The 19,088-nt window shown below is 39.7% G+C and overlaps 1 protein-coding gene across 1 annotated transcript; it reads right to left on the bottom strand.

The window, feature by feature from the left end:
• Nucleotides 1–16,281: 16,281 nt before the first annotated feature.
• LOC131679748 (uncharacterized) lies at nt 16,282–16,944 on the bottom strand. The gene is made up of 2 exons (XM_058960492.1): nt 16,490–16,944; nt 16,282–16,426 (listed from the first exon to the last, which is right to left on the bottom strand). Exons 1-2 carry the CDS (start codon nt 16,942–16,944, stop codon nt 16,282–16,284), a joined length of 600 nt encoding a protein of 199 aa, XP_058816475.1.
• Between the last annotated feature and the right edge of the window lie 2,144 nt (nt 16,945–19,088).

The raw sequence follows: 19,088 nt of genomic DNA, 5'->3' as shown, positions 1-19,088 counted from the left end.
TTCAATGAATTTGAATATTTTTAACTCTGGCACAGTGGTTGGAAACGCCAAAAACCTATTTTAATCCACCTAGCGGTGCAATTGTGCCTTTCTCAATCATGAATCACGAGAATGTGTGCGTTGTTTATATTCATTAAAAGCTTTTAAATGCATATACTACATTTTATTATTGTACATCACATGACAACTATATACAGGAAAATAAATCATTATTCGAGTTCTAAAATTTTGAAAAAGAAAAAACAGCCACGGTAATATTGAACTGAAAAAGGTGCAAAATCGGCAAAGTCCCAAAAAGTCGATTTTTATAAAAAATTTTTTTTTTTGAGATAACATAAAATCTCGACGTTTCATACATTTTAAAGATGTTTGGCATCAAAAATACGAATTCGATTTCTGAAATTTCATGGGGTCCCCCCTTTGAATAAAAAATTTGAGTTCCGGCTGAACGGACCGTTCAGTCTATATTTCCGGAACCATACAAGCGGTCCGTGCGAAATGTTACAGACATCTGTGGGGATAATATAGCTATCATTTGGGACTAAGTTTGTGAAAATCGGCCCAACCATTTCCGAGAAACTGATATGAGTTTGCTAGTTATGAAAGATGGCCGCTTTTCCCGGGCACTTCCGGAACCGTCTATGGTGGTCAATGTAGTCAACGAAAGTTTGTTTGGCCGTCGGTGGCCTAGAACTGCAAAGTTAAGTTATTTGAGAGACATTTTAGCGAAATTTTTACCTTTTTACATTTCTTATAAAAGAAATGTATAGAATTCGCTCAAACTTTCAAGATTTTTTCCGAGGCCCGGAGGGCCGAGTCTTATATACCAATCGACTCAGCTCGACGATTTGGGACAATGTCTGTGTGTGTGTGTGTGTGTGTGTGTGTGTGTGTGTGTGTGTGTATGTAACGGACAAATTCTCATTCGTGTTTCTCAGCAATGGCTGAACCGATCTTATCCAAACCAATTTTAAATGAAAGAACTAAAAAACAGTATGAACGCTATTAATTTGTTTTTGATTCTGATGTTTAGTTTCCAAGATATGAATGTTTGAATGTGTAAAAATGGCGTTTTTTGCAGTTTCTTGGAATTATTTGCCGAAGTTGACAATATAGATTAACAATTTATATGTTTTTAGATAGCTTTAACAAATATCTTTCGAACAAGCTATAGATTGTTGTAATCGGACTATTATCAAAAGAGATATTTAACATTAAATGCGGACGAAAGATTTTTATCATTTCCCATTGCCAGAAATATGACCAAAAACATGTAATCTATTTTTAACGCCAAAACGGCTTATTTTAGGTCAATAGTATCTTCGGAGAATTTAATGGAAGCAATATGCCCTTTCTTTTGGTATTGTGCTTTTGCTGATTAATCCCCCTATGAGTGAGATATTTTCACAAATTTTCTTGGAAGTGATTATATCGAAATGATGCCTTCAGCAAATTTGTAGCTCTTACTTTTGCGAATAACTTTACTGAAGACTTCAAATATCTATTTTGAATACTTTAAAAGTTATGGCTTGTTGTTTGTGGATTACTCTTTGTCGCCTATTTATTGTTCAATATAGTAATAATCCATTGAAATAAGCCAAACATTATTTCGATAAAACGAATTTTGTATTTCATTTTTCTATCTACAACCGCTAGAAATAATCACCGAACACTTCCAAGTTGTCTGGAAGAAACTTGATAACTTATCAGTGCAAAAATGTTCATTTGTGCGAACCTTCTGACTGCAATTTTTCTAACTCATGACCATCGGCTCGATCTGAAACATATCGGAAAATAAAAAGCGAAATAAATAACTCCAAGCAATGGCGTTGCCAAGAGAAGGTTTTGGGGTTTAACACCATACAACGCCCCCCCCCCCCACCACACCCAAAAAAAATGGATTGATGCAGACTGATTCAATTCAATATTACAATAACAATTATCTGATCCGTACATTGATATCCTGTTGTTGTAAACATCATGAGGACTTTTGATAAATTGTCGGAATGGGGTCCTGATATGTAACTGATCTATTGGTCTTGATTTCACAGTTGTCTAATTGCATCAATATCAAAATCCTGCCTGAAAACATTCCAATAGAAAATTCCAGAGTTCTGTAATCAATCATAATCCTCAGATTTCTTTTCAAATTGAGCTCGTTTTTGTAGAGATGTACTGTAATAAGGATCTTTATTTAAAAGGAAGCGAAGTTAAAATTGATTTAATGTCTATGAAACATAGAACAGCTCACCAAAAAAATGCATAACTTTCAACATTTGCTAAAATGTTTTTGCCTTTCTCATTCACTCTAAAATTCGTCAATCTAATCCCGACCGGGAGGGCCGAGTGACATATGCCAATCGACTCAGTTCGTCGAGATCGGAAAATGTCTGTGTGTGTATGTATGTATGTGTGTGTATGTGTGTATGTGGAAAAAAATGTGACCTCTGTTAAGCAGAGATGGCTGGATCGATTTGCACAAAGTTTGTCTCAAATGAAAGGTACAACCTTCCCATCGGCTGCAATTGATTTTTTTATTGATTGGACTTCCGGTTCCGGAGTTACGAGTTGAAGAGTGCAATCACACAGCAAATTCCCATATAAACTGAAATGAAAAATTTTCAAAATCAAATTTGTATTTTTGATGCCAAATGACTTTATAATGCATGAAACATCGAGATTTGATGTAAACTCGAAAAAAATAATGTTTGACAAAAATTGATTTTTTGGGACATTTTTGCCTTTCTCATATAGAAAGGTTATCCAATCACTCTAAAAATCGTCAATCATACCGGCCCGGAGGGAGTATGCAGTAAGTGGTTGCTACTTTAAAATTAAAACTAGTTTAAAATTTCTTAACAAGTTGAAAATTTTCGGCAGGACCCGAACCTCCCGGATCTTACTATGTGATACTGAAACATCGCTTGAAACCAGCGGCGGTCAGTATCTCAAGATCGTGGCTGTCGATCCATTGTACGTATGTGCAAATCGAACTGAACATGTAATATTTAATTCCACCATTGTATTGAACATAACCAGCCATGGAATCGTAATCTGGACAAATGAGAAAAGCACAATTGCACCACTAGGTGCATTAAAACAGGTTTTCATTTTGGGAATGCGTCGAGTTGAGACGAAAACGTAATATGATTAATATCGAGGATAACACTTTCCGAATGTAGAGAGAAATTTATGAAAAATTACGATTTCCATTCGACTCTAGCAGGTTCTGATCGATTTTGATAAGAATTTGATTTTTGTTGTATGACCAATTATATGTATAGGTCAAATGTTCAAAAACAGTAATTTAAGGTCAAGATAACATCATTTTGAAACCGCCAATTTCGGAGGGTTAGTATCTTCGATGAGTTTTACAAACGTTAAACAGCGCATCATTTGATAAAATAATTTTGACGGTATATCGTCCAAGAAGTATTTATGGTGAATTTTCTCAGGTTAATATTCATGACTACAATAAAGTCTCAACAAATTCGCTAAAAACACGAACTCTGTTACTATTTTTTGAAAAATTAATTCTGCATAATTTTAAAACTTCAAAAATTACGGTTTCGGAATTATGCCGTTTGGACAGTAAGATCAATTTTCACCAAACCCCCACCAATTGTAAAATTGGTATTGTAAACAAAATGTAAGGGTGATACTTCAATGCTGATAGGTGGGTAAACAATCGTCAAAGGGGCGATACTATCATTTTGTCAATTTCAATAGCAAACACAAATTTTAATTTAATAATTTCAAATACTTCATGAAGTTTTGGGTTTCGATCAGTGAATCATGCAATCTAGGATGTAAAAAACACAATATTTCTTAAATAGGAAATAAAACCAAGTCTGGAAATATTCACTGTTGATTTTCTTTGAATGGTGTCACTGCTAGTATCGCTTTTTTCCAGAAAAAGCGTTGATATTTAGGTCTCAGTCGCGTTGAAAATTTGAGTAAAGTATAAACTTCATTCCGATTCAAAAAAAAATTCGATTTTTTGGCTCAGTACAATATACATAACCCCTTTAGGAAAATTCAGTTTTCCCACCACAATGCATTGATTGAGGAATTTAGATATTTTATTAACAGAGCAATTAGCAATAATTCGTTTGTATGTCTATTTTATGGGCCACTTTTTCGCTTTCCCATTGATTTGGTTTGAGATTTCTAGCACTGATGTTGTCCTATGCTGATTTGAGCGATTCTCTGTGTCCTGCCACAATCCCATGTAGTATGTGTTATCAAAAACATCGCGAAGCATCAAGTTCTAAATGTTCTCAAACGATATAATATCCGAAGAGAGTGATAAGAGTTATAAGAAATGTCTCATCACACTGTTAGGTGGATTAAAAGCGTTTTTGCTTCCATCGGGGTATCGGCTTGAATCACAATTTGCTATGTGATCGCACGCCACAACCCGTAACTCCGGAACCGGAAGTCGGTTTAGGATAAAATTTAATAGCCATTTATGGGGACGCAACATCTTTCATTTGAGACTAAGTTTGGTTGATTCGGTCTAGCCACCTCCGAGAAACCGATGTGACTGTTAGTCAGAATTTGGATACTTCCGCCGGGGCTTCCGGAACCGATGATGGTGGCCAATGTGACCAAAGAGACTTTGAATGGCTGTTAATGACCTAGTACTACAAATCGAAGCAATTGTGGTCACATTTTGGAAAAATTTTCACCATTATACATTCATTGCAGAATTTCTTAAAATCGACGTTTTCTGCGTGTTCGTACTCATCACACTGTAATTCCGGAACCGAAAGTCGGATCCATTAGAAATTCAATAGCAGCCTATGGGAACGTTGCACCTTTCATTTGGGACTAAGTTTGTAAAAATCGGTTCATCCATCTCTGAGAAAAGTGAGTGAGATTGTGTTCGCTTACACACACACAGACGCACATACACACACATACATACACACACACACATACATACACACACAGACATTTGCCGAACTCGACGAACTGAATCGAATGGTATATGTCACTCGGCCCTCCGGGCCTCCGTTAAAAAGTCGGTTTTCAGAGCAATTGCAATACCTTTCTATTGAGAAAGGCAAAACGTGAACTTAATTCACTAGAGGCCAAACCATCGAATATATTCACAGCGTGTCTTTGGAGGAATTGTTCGTATGAATATTCCCCACAATCTGATAACAATTGAAATTAGGCATGGCTTACTACGATCGAACTAAAAAAATTAACTTTTTATACTGACGAGGTAGAAAGTTGGTGTCTTCGACAAAGTTTTAGGAATGCTCATAGTAAAATTTTTTGTTGAAGAACTTGAGCTTGTAGGATTCAAGTTTATTGATTGATAAAGCGTTTTACTTGGCAACCCCCTTAAATCTAGTTTTTTTAATATAACTTTTTTCATTATGACTTTTAGTGCAAACTATGTTCAAGACAAATGTGTAGTTGAGCCATCGCGAACTGCTAGTTGGTTTTGTATGAATAAGTTAGAGTTTTTCTCTGCAAGAGCAATGTTAAAATAATATGCTATTAAATACGAAAAATTCTCTTAAATGAACGAAATGAATTCGTGCGACCAACAAGATTGTTCGTAATATACACAAACATTTATTAAAATAAACAAAACATTTCGTTTCATTCACGAAAAATAATGTCGTTTTCAACCACGACATTCGTGCAATGTACACTAAATAAGTAAAATTTACGAAAACTTTCGTTCATCAAGCGGCCATTTCTACATACCACAATCTTTCTAGTCCTCAACAATGATGAGTAGGTTGAAATAGAATCGAATTTGCCAGATCGATCCCTTTAATTTAAAAAAAGTCGGTGCTGTCAAACATCGATCATAAAAGATCGAATGCGACCAACGAAATCGTTTGTAATATACATAAATGTTTATTAAAATAAACGAAACATTTGGTATCATTTACCAAAAATAATGTCGTTATCAACGATTACATTCGTGCAATGTAAACTAAGTAAGTAAAATTTACGTATACTTTCGTTCATCAACCGGCCATTTCTTCGTAGCACGATAAAATCGATTTGGCCACATCGCTTTCCTTAAATTAAAAAATTGGATTTTATCAAACATACATACGATCTCAAAAGATCGACTGAAAACAACAACAGGTTAATAAATACGCAAAGTTTTCTAAGATGAACGAAATAAATTCGTTTAAGCAATGAAATCGTTCGTAATATACATAAACGTTTATTCAAATAAACAAAACATTTCGTTTAATTCACGAAAAAAAATATCGTTATCAACGATAACATTCGTGCAGTGTACATTAAATGTGTAAAATTTACGAAAGCTTTCGTTCAGCAAGCGGCTGCGCCAATTTGGAAACCATGAGAGGACTTTGCTTCACCTTCGGTTGATTGATGCACATATTTTACCATTATGTTTTGGATATAACAACTGTTTTGTCAATGTTTTATTCCGTGCAGACAAATAATGTTCAATGTTTGTCATTCCTTTTGTTTCATTCGCTATAAAGATTCATAATCATGGCAAACCTGTCAAATCGACTCATTCGGTTCTTGTTGGATCTCATAGGGCTCATAAAAATTAATCATTTCGCCAGTGAATCGCAGTTCTTTAAAGAAGAGTCGCAGTTCATTCATTCGTTTTGAAGAGTTTATTCTTTTGACCGATTCGCCCATCTCTACTGCAAACACAGACAACAGTAAAAGTCAATCCATGGTGATCCACCAATCGGCCACGCCAGTGTGCACAGGATTTTGGCTGACCGTTAGTTTGGGCTGGTGTAGAGTATGAGAAAACACAAAACATAAAAAAGGCTCTCTCGGTTTTCTCAATGCATCACTAGCGAGCATAATGCAATAACCATCTTAAAGCAGTCTTGAAAACTGATGTACAAATATGCTTGATGATGTTTGCAATGCAAAGCTTAGGGGAGGGAAAAATACCACTTTTTTCGTTAAGAAAAATAACAAACAAAGGTTTAGAATGATTAACAATACAGGGTGCGCCATCTGGATGTATCCAATTTCAACATTGAACAACTCCGTTATTTTCCAGCTGATTTGGACAGATAAACACAATTCCGAAACGTCATTTGTTGCCATTTTATCTATGAATCGATTTACACGATTAAATCGTAGCGCTTAACAATGAAAACGATCGTTCAATAGTGAAAACTGTGCGTGTGTTTTGCGACAAAATTTTAATGACGAAAGAAGCTCACACCACCCTTTCCGGCGGAACAAAAAATAAACAAAATTGTAGAATTTGGAATACAGAACCCACACGTTATACATCAAACACCACTGCATGACCAGAAAGTAACTGTTTGGGCCAGAGTGTGCTCCAAAACAATCCTCGGTCCTTATTTTTTCAAAGAAGGAGAGACCATCGACGGCGCACGCTATCGTTGGATTTTGGCGCACTTTGTCCACAAATGCAGAAAAAAAGTCTAAAAAACTTCTAATTTCAACAAGACGGGGCACTTTGCCACACCGCAGCCGCTACAATCAAGTTCTTGCAGAGCAAATTCCTAGGACGCGTTGTCTCAAAAATGGTGATTTGGAATGGACTCCTCGTTCTCCGGATTTAACGGTACCACACTTTTTTGTGTGGGGTTATTTGAAAAAAAAAGTTTATTCCAGCAAACCTAAGAACCTTGACGAACTCAGATCTAATATACGAGCTGAAATTGCTGCGATTAAGCCCGAAATGCTGTCCAATATCATGCAAAATTCCCGCTTTTTGTATATCAAATGTGGATGGTCATTTAATCGACGTTGTATTCTAAAGCTGGTTTATAATAAATGGCATAAAATATCCTAAAAAAACTTGTTTACTTGTGAAAATCGGCTGAAAAATCACAAAGTTGTTCAATGTTGAAAAAGGTTACATCCAGCTGGCGCACCCTGTACTTTATGTGTTGTCCCCATTACCAAGTCAAATAAAACAAAATCAATTAGAAAATGACTCAACAAATGAAACTATTGCCATCAATCATAATAGTTTCAATTAGGTTGGGTTTTTAAAGAAAAAAATTTCACACTGATAGGTGGATGTTTATGCAAAAGTGCTCAAGATCAATTATTTATGCTTCCCATGAATTATAAATACAAAATAATACTAATTTTATTCAGCTTTTTGGCCTAGATCCCCCATAGTACAATGTTAGATTGTCGGTCATACATGCACACATACACTCTCAATTACACGCACACACAGACATTAGCCGAACTCGGCGAACTGAGTCGAGTGGTATGCGAGACTCGGCCCGCCGGGCCTTGGTTAAGAAGTCAATTTTCATAGTGATTGCATTACTTTTCTTCAGGAGAAAGAAAAAACGTCAAACTGGCTGGACGACTTATCGTACTGCAACTACAACCGTGTGTGGCGAATCGGTCGTACGACAAATCGTTTCAACAATCTATACGACTGGTCGTACAACACGTCGTACGACCAATCGTATCGTGTATGGGCCGCATAAGACTGTGAAAAGTATATAGAGTACCAATTTCATATGGTCAAAGTAGTTAGGCTGCAATAAGGCAACTTCTACATGGTGTGACAATCCCGTTTCCATCCAAAGTAGGAAAAAAAGAAACAATCAGGAAGTACCCACCGATGACGCCTAAGTGAAAATTCCGTTTTGTGCGGAATGATTAAAATCATTATTTAAGTTACATGTTATTACGTTCCATTTTCTCTGTCCGCGAACAAATCACTCAGTACCATCACGAAAGTGTCAGTCTTGCGCACATAATATAAAAAAAAACTTCGCCTCGGGATTGTTACATCTTATTGAACTTATCTTATTGGTGCTATTGAGTGTTTTTTTTGGATTAAAATCCCGTGGACAAGAGAGTGAAAGGAAGCAAGTTATGATCACCATGCTCTTCAACGAGAATATGAGATTCCATGATGCACAGTAGTATTTATTTCTATTTTAACATTTTTCCAGCCTAAGGTTGCAAAGTTTATTCTTGATCACCAATTCTCCGGCAAGCCCGAAAATACTCGTTCTTGTTTATTCGTGTTCTCTGCGGACGAGGTGTTGAGAGAAGGAGCGAAGGGCACAGGAATCTTGTAGTTCATTAATATTTTTCAGTTTTTTCGTATCGGTATAATGATTTTAATATAAAATAGCAACCCGGCAACTGATCCCAAGCGAGCGAATACATTTCTAATAGGATTTGAAATAATAGGAAATACTTAGCCAGATTTTTTCTTTCGACCTTTGCACATAGAATGAGTTCATTGATTGTCATTCGGCAGTTGCGAATTATTGTATTCTTCTAGTTGGGGGTTTTCTGTTTCAACAATAATGGGATTTCTGATATAAGAGATGTTTTCTATTATTTTTTCAGCAAGGGCATATAGGGTAATGAGCTTATTTTTCACCCTGTTTCTGTTATCGCCCTATCTAGTTGAAGCTGTTTGTTGGAGCCATCCTTGTTTGGCGTGTTGGCTCGGGTGGTGAGGCAATGGTCGGGGCACTGGATTCGAGTTTTCATGGAGCTCAAACGCGTTGATTTTTAGGAATGAAGAAGGGATGTTGATACAAATTTGTGCGCGATTGTAGTCCGAGTGATCGATGGGGTAGTAATTTGTAATTTATTTATCATCATAACGAAAACTTGTCAGTTACATCCGAAAAAAATAAGAATCATCGCTGTCTGAGCCCCTCCGTAATCCTTAGTTAACCGGATCGTCATGTGCAACTTGCCCAGGTTAAAATGCAGCTTAAGTCCACCTTTTAGCTCGTTTACAGTCCTGATATCATCCTGGTCTATATACATAATCACTGTCTACGGGCTTAAGGCTTTAACTTCTGCACTTTCACCCAGTGATGTGGTAATAATGTCTTGTATAGTTGAGCTGTTAATCGTGGGGTCCTCCTTCAACTCGACTATATGTATGTAGTTGTGTATGTGTGTGTACATGTATTACAATGCGTATATGTATGTACGTATTTGTATATGTATGTGTGTATGAATGCATGTGTATATTTTTTATGTATACATGTGTGTATCTATGTAAGTATATAAGTGTGTATATGTGTGCATATGTACATATAAATGTTCAAAAAATGGTTGCATTATACACGGGATTGATTTGCAGTGCACACATATAATTTATTAATGTGAAAAACTGATACTTCTGGATAGAAGTCAGATCTTCCTCTAATTACAGCCCCTTGGAGATCTCCAATGGAACAACTTACACAAGTCCAACGAAACGAAAGCGCTGAGGAAAACACGGAGTCTATTGGTTCTTTTTTATTATTTCTCCTTTTCTTTCCTAAATAACCAGGAATTCAAGAAATGTGGATGAGAGTCAAAGGAGACATAAATGAGAGATAGGAATGAAGGTAGAAAACTGCAAAAATGGTAAGTTTTCTAGTACACATGTGTTATGTTGTATATATACAAATTGAACCAATATACTAAATACGCGTCGATTTCCTGCTTAAATGGAATCGAAAGTTTTACTGTAATGTTACAATCCAATTGATACAAACATTACAGTAAGGCGGGGCTAGTTGATGGAACGATGACCTCGGAACATGTCTGGCACTGTACACGAAATGGGTCATCGGAAAGTCAATTGAGCTAACACCTTTCTAAATCCGTGAACCAAGTTATTTGCATGAATGTTTAAATACATGCAAACATCTTTTTTCTGTAAATCACTACCAGCTAGTGGGAGATAGGATGGTTAACACACACACACACACACACACACACAAAAATCGAAAGTGAAACTTCCTGATTATCAGAAGAGTCTGGACTGGTGCGTCGTGGGAAACAAACTTACAGATAAGTAAAATCTACCTCTTTTGACACATTTACGGCTTATTCCCGTCTGCGCGAGGGCTAACCTCGTGCGTCGACGATGTCGATGGCTCCCTCCCCGGACGCCCAAATGGAGGTCGAATCGACTCCCAAGGCTCTCCCCCGACCCAAACAATATCCAGAGCTCTCGATCGGTCCCTTTGTGGTCTTCTTTCGGCCCAAAACAAAATCGCTGAATCTATTACATATTTCGAAAGACCTGACGGAACGATTCTCGGCTGTGACCGTAATAAAAAAGGTCCGCTCAGACAGGCTGAGGGTCGTGCTGACTAACTCAAAGCAGGCAAACGATATTGCTTGCTGCGAGCACTTTACGAAGGACTATCAAGTGTATATTCCAGCTGTAAAAGTACAGTCTGAAGGCGTTGTCACCTATGAGAGTTTGACATGCGAGGATCTGCTGCAGTACGGGGTAGGCCGTTTTAGAGACCGCTTACTTCAGCCAGTGAAAATACTTGAGTGCAAGCGTTTACACTCAGTAGTAGTTGCGAGGGATGGTACCCCCAATCAAACTCTTATCGGGTGACATTCGCTGGTACCGCTTTGCCAATTACGTCCTCTTGCACAAGGTTCGTCTGCCTGTGCGTCTGTTTGTGCCGCGGGTCATGAATTGCACAAAGTGTAAACAATTGGGTCACACATCCACCCATTGCAGCAATAAGGCCCGCTGTGGAAAATGCGGTGAGAATCATGTGGACGATTCGTGCAGTAAGAATGCTGAGAAGTGTCCTTACTGTGCAGAGAATCTGCATGACATGGATCCCTCCCCCACCAGCGCGCCCAAGTGCATTAGATTTATCCCTTTGCTCAACCTCGCTACAGTTGGATTGCGCGTGGAAGGTAATCCCTGATCCCCACGCTGGCGACCATCTGCCGATCGTAGTCTCGATCACCAACAGCTCAAGACCATTGGAATCAATCAATATTTCGTATGACCTCACACGAAATATCGATTGTAAGAGCTATGCGGCCGCGATATCCGACAACATCGAATCTACCCAAGAACTTCCTCCGGAGGAAGAGTACAGCTTTTTGGCTGGCTTGATTCTCGACAGCGCGAATCAAGCTCAGACTATGCCAGTACCCGACGCGAACATACAAAAACGTTCTCCCAATCCCTGGTGGGATAAAGAAAGCTCAGACGTGTACGCAGAGAAGGCCGCCGCATTTAAAACCTTCCGGAACGACGGGTTACCCGCTGGTTTTCGACAGTACGCGACGTTAGACAAGCGAATGAAAAGTTTGATGAAAGCCAAGAAACGCGGTTATTGGCGCCGGTTCGTCGACGGATTAACGAGAGAAACATCGATGAGCACTCTTTGGGGAACAGCCCGATGTATGCGAAACCGAAACAGTACTAATGAGAGCGTGGAATATACAAACCGTTGGATATTCGATTTCGCCAAGAAGGTTTGTACGGATTCCGCTCCGGCACAGAAGATCTACCGCCCCCTCACGAACGCGAACGAAACACCTTTTTCGATGGTGGAGTTCTCACTTGCTCTCTTGTCGTGTAACAATAAAGCTCCAGGGCCAGACAGAATCAAATTCAACTTGTTGAAGAATCTGCCAGACTCTGCCAAGAGACGCTTGTTGAACTTATTTAATAAGTTTCTTGAGGCTAACATTGTCCCACACGATTGGGGACAAGTGAAGGTCATCGCCATCCAAAAATCAGGAAAATCAGCCTCCGACCACAATTCGTATCGTCCGATCGCAATGCTGTCCTGTATCCGCAAGTTGTTCGAGAAAATGATCCTATTCCGCCTCGACTATTGGGTCGAAACAAATGGCTTACTGTCAGATACACAATTTGGCTTTCGCAAAAGCAAAGGGACGAACGATTGTCTTGCGTTGCTCTCAACCGAAATTCAAATGGCCTATGCTAGCAAAGAGCAGATGGCATCAGTTTTCCTAGATATAAAGAGGGCTTTTGATTCAGTTTCTATCAACATTCTTTCAGAGAAGCTGCACCAGCATGGTCTTTCAGCGACTTTAAACAACTTTTTACTAAACTTGTTGTCGGAAAAGCACATGCATTTTTCGCATGGTGACTTATCCACATCACGATTTAGTTACATGGGCCTTCCCCAGGGCTCATGTTTAAGCCCTCTGTTATACAATTTCTATGTCAACGACATTGATGAATGTCCTGCACGTTAAGGCAACTTGCAGACGATGGCGTGGTGTCTGTAACGGTACCCAAAGCTGTCGATCTACAAGGACCATTACAGAATAACTTGGACAATTTTTCTGCTTGGGCTATTAAGCTGGGTATCGAATTCTCCACGGAGAAAACTGAGCTAGTTGTATTTTCTAGGAAACGTGAACCAGCACAATCAAAGCTTCTACTAATGGGTCAAACTATAGCTCAGGTCTTCACAGTAAAATACCTAGGGATCTGGTTCGACTCGAAAGGTACTTGGGGATGCCACATTAGGTATCTGAAACAGAAATGCCAACAAAGGATCAACTTCGCACAATAACCGGAACGTGGGGTGCCCACCCAGGAGACCTAATTAGGTTGTATCAAACAACGATACTGTCGGTAATGGAATACGGATGCTACTGCTTTCGCTCAGCCGCGAACATACATTTCATCAAACTCGAAAGAATTCAGTATCGTTGTTTGCGTATCGCCTTAAGGTGCATGCAGTCGACCCATACTATGAGTCTCGAAGTCCTGTCGGGCGTTCTCCCGCTGAAAAATCGATTTTGGGAACTCTCATATCGATTGCTCATTCGATGCGATATCTTGAACCCGGTGGTGATTGAAAATTTCGAAAGGCTTGTTGAGCTCAATTCTCAGACCCGTTTCATGTCCCTATACTTTGACTACATGGCGCATAATATTAATCCTTCTTCTTACTGTCTACTGTTTTCTTCGACATATCTATGAAAGACGAGATCTGTGGAATTCCGAATCACATACGCTCTCAAGTGGTTCCAAACATTTTCATAATAAATTCCGAGAAGTCCACTGTTCTAAGATGTTTTATACTGACGGATCAAACCTCGAAGGGTCCACTGGCTTCGGTATTGTCATTCAAAAGATCACCGCCTCCTACAAACTCAGTGACCCCGCTTCAGTTTACGCCGCAGAACTAGCTGCCATTCAGTATACCCTTGGAGTCATTGACACATTACCCGAAGACCATTCTCGGATAGTCTGAGTTCTATTGACGCTATTCGCTCGATGAAACATGGAAAGCATTCCTCGTATTTTTTGGGGAAAATACGGGAGCTACTGAGTGCTTTATCTGCCGAATCTTTCCAGATTACTTTGGTGTGGGTCCCTTCTCATTGCTCCATTTCGAGCAATGAGAAGGCGGACTCCTTAGCTAAGTTGGGTGCCCTTGAAGGTGACGTTTTTGAAAGACCAATTTGCTGCCACGAATTTTTCAGTATTACTCATCAGAGAACCCTCAAAAGTTGGCAAACCTCGTGGAGTAATGGGGAGCTAGGAAGGTGGCTACATTCGATAGTCCCTAAGGTATCGACGAAACCTTGGTTCAAGGAGATGGATGTGGGTCGTGACTTCATTCGTGTGATGTCGCGACTCATGACAAACCATTACACGCTGGATGCACATCTCCGACGTATTGGGTTCGTGGAGAGTGGTATCTGCGCTTGTGGCAACGGCTATCACGACATCGAGCACATTGTCTGGGCGTGCACCGAGTACAGTTCTGCCAGGTCTCAGCTAATGGATACCCTGCGGGCCCGAGGAAGACCAACCAACGTCCCGGTTCGATATGTGCTGGCAAGCCGAGATGTCCTCTCTATGTCCCTTATATACATCTTTGTGAAAACCATCAATATCCAATTTTAGCTGCCCCTTTTTCCTTATCATTCTCAGAAGCCCTCTCTTCCACCTGTACCATACACCCACGATGGTTTGATGCGACTCCAAGGCGACACAAAACACCCCGGCCGAATGAGCCAACAAACACGGGACCTACAGCACGAACATCACACGCACAACTCGTAATGTAGCCGATCAACATCTGAGCCGCACTACGAAATCGTCTGGAGAAACCCCTGCCATCTTGAAGAGGACCACCCGGCGTCCCAGTACATGATTCTTCCTGATGAAGGCCACCCTGATTCTGTAATCCATCCGTTGATCTCACGATGCCTGAAACTGAAATAATGTTCTCCCCCTACCATCTTTGTCCACCCTACCTCCCCTGACTCTTATACACAGAAGTAACAATCCTCCCCCCCCCCCAAATATCTTCACGAAGCATTTTGCTCTACCTGTCTTTTCTAGTTTTAACTATTATATTATATGATCTCGTTGAAAATGCCCAACTCTACTACCACATAAAATAACTCTAATTAATGTCCCCGAATCTTTACAAAATTTAGTCACGCCCTCTAGTTATTCCACTTTTAAGATAGTCGTAAAAAATTTCCCCATTAGTTAAACATTATTTGCTCCAATAATCTCATTGCTAAAAATGTCAAACCATATTGTCATAAAAACTAAATGACCCCCCTAATTTTACGAAAATTATATTACCTCCTTGTGTAAAAGTATGGCTATAAATTAGCCTTAGTTTAATTTAAAAAATCAATATGTAATCCTCTAGTTTTAAGTAATTTAAAATGTAAAACAAAACAAAATTGGCACCTTTAAGCTAACGCAAACCTGACTTATCAAATAAACGAATTGAATAAAAAAAATAAGTTCACGACCGCAATCTTAAATCCGATTCAAACTATTGCAGAATTGCAGAGAAAACGTGTGAATTAGTTCATATAGAAGCACTTTTTATCACTGGCTGAATCGTTAATGAGTCGCGTAAATATTTTTAAAATGTTCTGTTTAACCAAACGGAAAAAACGTAAAAGCAGAAACCACAAAATTAATTACACGGAAACATCTGCACCGTTGAAGGGAAAGCGAAATCAGCATTCTGTCGTGCATTTTCCCGGTAACAAAGCAAATTCGCGAGGAACAAAAAGTGACAATTTGGTACAATACATTTAACCGTCACTAGAACTCAATCTCATTTCAGTGCATCTTCGTCTGGTCGTCCGGCGACATTGCATTTTGCTAGATATTTTTTTCTGAAATTGAATGTCAGAAAAAGTCAAACGTGTTCAAAACTGTCACTGCTCCACTATATTAATTTATTAAACGATGAAAAATGAACCAAAAATTGTGCACGTTCAAGTTTTAATGTTATGAAAGTAGAAAAGAAACGGAAAGCATTTGTATGGTACGCAATTGCTTTCACTGTTTCTTTTAAGACGATGGCTTCAATTGATGTTGCATTCGAAGATGAGTGCTGTGCTACCAAAGGTATTGTTGTGAAAAAAATAACCGAGAATAGTAAAATTTTCTTCAAGTGGATTAAGGGTTTTTATATCTACTTATTTAATTTTCATTTATATCCATTAACAGAGATCAGACATGTAGACGCATTCTTTATATAACCATTATCACACCAACAGTTTAACCGACACCTTTTCGAGCAGCCCATGCCCAAAAGGACAGTCCCTGTACAGCTGGACACAGTCCGCCCCATTTGAGCCATTCGCTTTCGCCTGCCGGTACGCTTCGTCGATTTCGTCCGAATCATATGGGCTGGAATTTAAAACGGGATATGGTAACATTTCACCACCGCAAGTCGGAAAATCTGTTACTCACGTAAACACTACATCGATGATCTCTCCAATCATCCCATTGTCGCTGAGGGGTGCCTCAGCCACCTCGCAGATAGCTCTCAACACACATTCGCGCCCGTTGCTGCCAAGTTCGTCGATCATCTTTTCCAGCAGTCGGTACAACTGTCCCCGGCTTTGGTCTACGTAGTCATTGTTGCCACGCACCTTAAAGATATTTGATGGAACTGGCCAAATGATGTTCGCCGGTATGTTGTAGTTCGCTTGGAAGTTATAAATCATATTGATCTGTCGGAACAATTTATGATGGAACTTGATCGGTACGATGCAACCCATTACGAGTTTTGCTGTTCCTCCATTCGGGTAAAATGTGATCCAACGTTTCAACCGTGAATGGACGGTTGTAGCGGACTCCGTACAGTTTGCGGTGCTGCATTCTATCACTATCAGCACTAGCAGCAGTCTGTTGAGGGTAGCCATTGCTTTTGACTTGCTTCCTGGTAATGCGAAGAACACTGATGAAATGGTTGAATCTGTCGATTGAGTCGATTATCACATTAGGGAGACAAAATAATTCCGCACGTCAATCACTTGACGGGAAAAGGGTGTAAATTGGCTACCGCGTGCCGTAGCAGTAAATACTGCTCACTTAAAATCTACTGCTTGGTACGATCTGTGGTACTGTGTAGACCAAGCGTAGCATTCGTGGAACGCGTCTTAAGTTATCCAAGTGATGGTTCAGACTGTAAACTAAAGCTATGAGAAAGAGACCTGTCTGCATCACGTTTATTTTATTTATTTTGATGTTAATTATTCAGACGACGCCATTTCGATAATCGATTCACGTGAGTTCTATGACATCTTTACGGTTATTTTGACTCGCGAAGAGCACCAATTAACACAAAAATCTTACAAGCTTTCACTTTTTTCTTTAGGTTTGCTAACCCGCACAATGATCCGAAGATCAATTTGAGAATCTATTAACCAGGAGTGAATTAGTTGTGGAATTTGCGTTTCGATTTCGTCACGTCAGTATCCGACACTAACATAGTGACGGGATTAAGCTAGCGCCGGATTATCACTAGCTTCAAACAAAACGAAAACGTGATTTGTGTTTCTGAGTAAGCCTCTAGTCCTGCGTGATTCCCCCCAAGATGGTTTTAAACAATTTTCTCTTTAGTCTGCATGATATCTCGGCATGTCCCGCGTACAAACTACGCGGGGATAAACTGAAACGTTCCCTTGCGGGACGATCCAAACATTCTTTCGCAGAAATGCTTAAGAAAGCTATGCCACCATCCTCAACAAACATCTATGCTCACTTGCCTCCTAACGAGGGCGAGGCTGGTGACCCACAAGAGGGAACATCTACTAGGGTGCCTAGAAGTTATAGGAAGAGGAGGCACATTTCCTCTCCTAAAGTTCCTTGGGGCTCCGAAAATGACATCTATTGGAAGTGTTGCAACCAAACCGAAGCAATTAGCTCCTGGTCTCGGAGGATTAAGCTCAGAGAAGGAGTTCCCAGCACTTCCAGGAACATCAAAAATCCCAAGTGTTCCTTTGTTTCAGTTCGAGAATGATCACAGCACTGGAATTATCAAACTCTCGGACATAGTTGACTGGATAATAAAAACTTTCAATGTTACTGATCCTATTAAAGTCTTATGTTAGCTTTTCTCTCTACAGTGAGAACATTTTTGAAGCAGTTGACTCCTCTCAGCGATTGTGTCCTTCGATGGCTAACTTATCGAACGAGGTCACGGATTTAATCACTGTTCTACAGTGGAATTGAAGAAGTAGCACCCGAAAATCAATTCCTTTAATATTTTAATAAATAATTTGAGTTGCGATGCATTTGCATTATGTTAACTTCCGATATAAACCTTAACTTCCACGACTTTAACATTATTCGCCTGGATCGAGACACCCCCTATGGAGGAGTGCTTTTGGGGATCAAAAAGTGCTATTCCTTCTACTGAATTAACCTCCCCTCGATAACAGGTATTGAAGTTGTCGTTTGTCAAGTAACAACCATAGGCAAAAGCCTTTGCATAGCTTCCATATATATTCCCCCCAACACCGCGATTGGGCACCGACGGCTACAAGATACCTTAGAATCCCTGCCAGCACCGCGACTAGTTTTAGGAGACTTTAACTCTCACGGTACAGCATGGGGCTGCCTCTATGATGATAACCGGTCTTGCTTAATTCACAATCTTTGCGATAACTTCAATTTGACAATTTAAAATGGGTGAAATGACACGGATTCCTGCTCCTCCAGCGCGCTCGAGCGCCTTAGACTTGTCCCTTTGCTCAACATCGCTGCGGTTAAATTTCACGTGGAAGGTAATTCCTGATCCCCACGACGGTTCAAGGCCATTGAAATCAATCAATATTTCGTATGACCTCACATGAAATATCGATGGGATGAGCTATGCTGTCGCGATATCCGACAACGTCGAATCTACCGAAGAACTTCCTCCGGAGGAATTGTACAGCTTTTTAGCTGGCTTGATTCTCGATAGCGCGAATCAATCTCAGACTAAACCAGTACCCGGCGCGGACATGCAAAAACGCTCTCCTAATCCGTGGTGGGACAAAGAGTGCTCAGACGTGTACGCGGA

This window comes from Topomyia yanbarensis, chromosome 2 (genome assembly GCF_030247195.1).
Source record: "Topomyia yanbarensis strain Yona2022 chromosome 2, ASM3024719v1, whole genome shotgun sequence".
NCBI lineage: Eukaryota > Metazoa > Arthropoda > Insecta > Diptera > Culicidae > Topomyia > Topomyia yanbarensis.
This window is presented reverse-complemented; position numbering and strand designations above follow the sequence as displayed.

Coding starts and splice junctions, on each gene's coding strand:
- LOC131679748 (XM_058960492.1), bottom strand. CDS start 16,944: ATGGCTACCCTCAACAGACTGCTGCTAGTGCTGATAGTGATAGAATGC. Junction 16,427..16,489: donor ATCATCGATGTAGTGTTTAC/GTGAGTAACAGA, acceptor TTTAAATTCCAG/CCCATATGATTCGGACGAAA.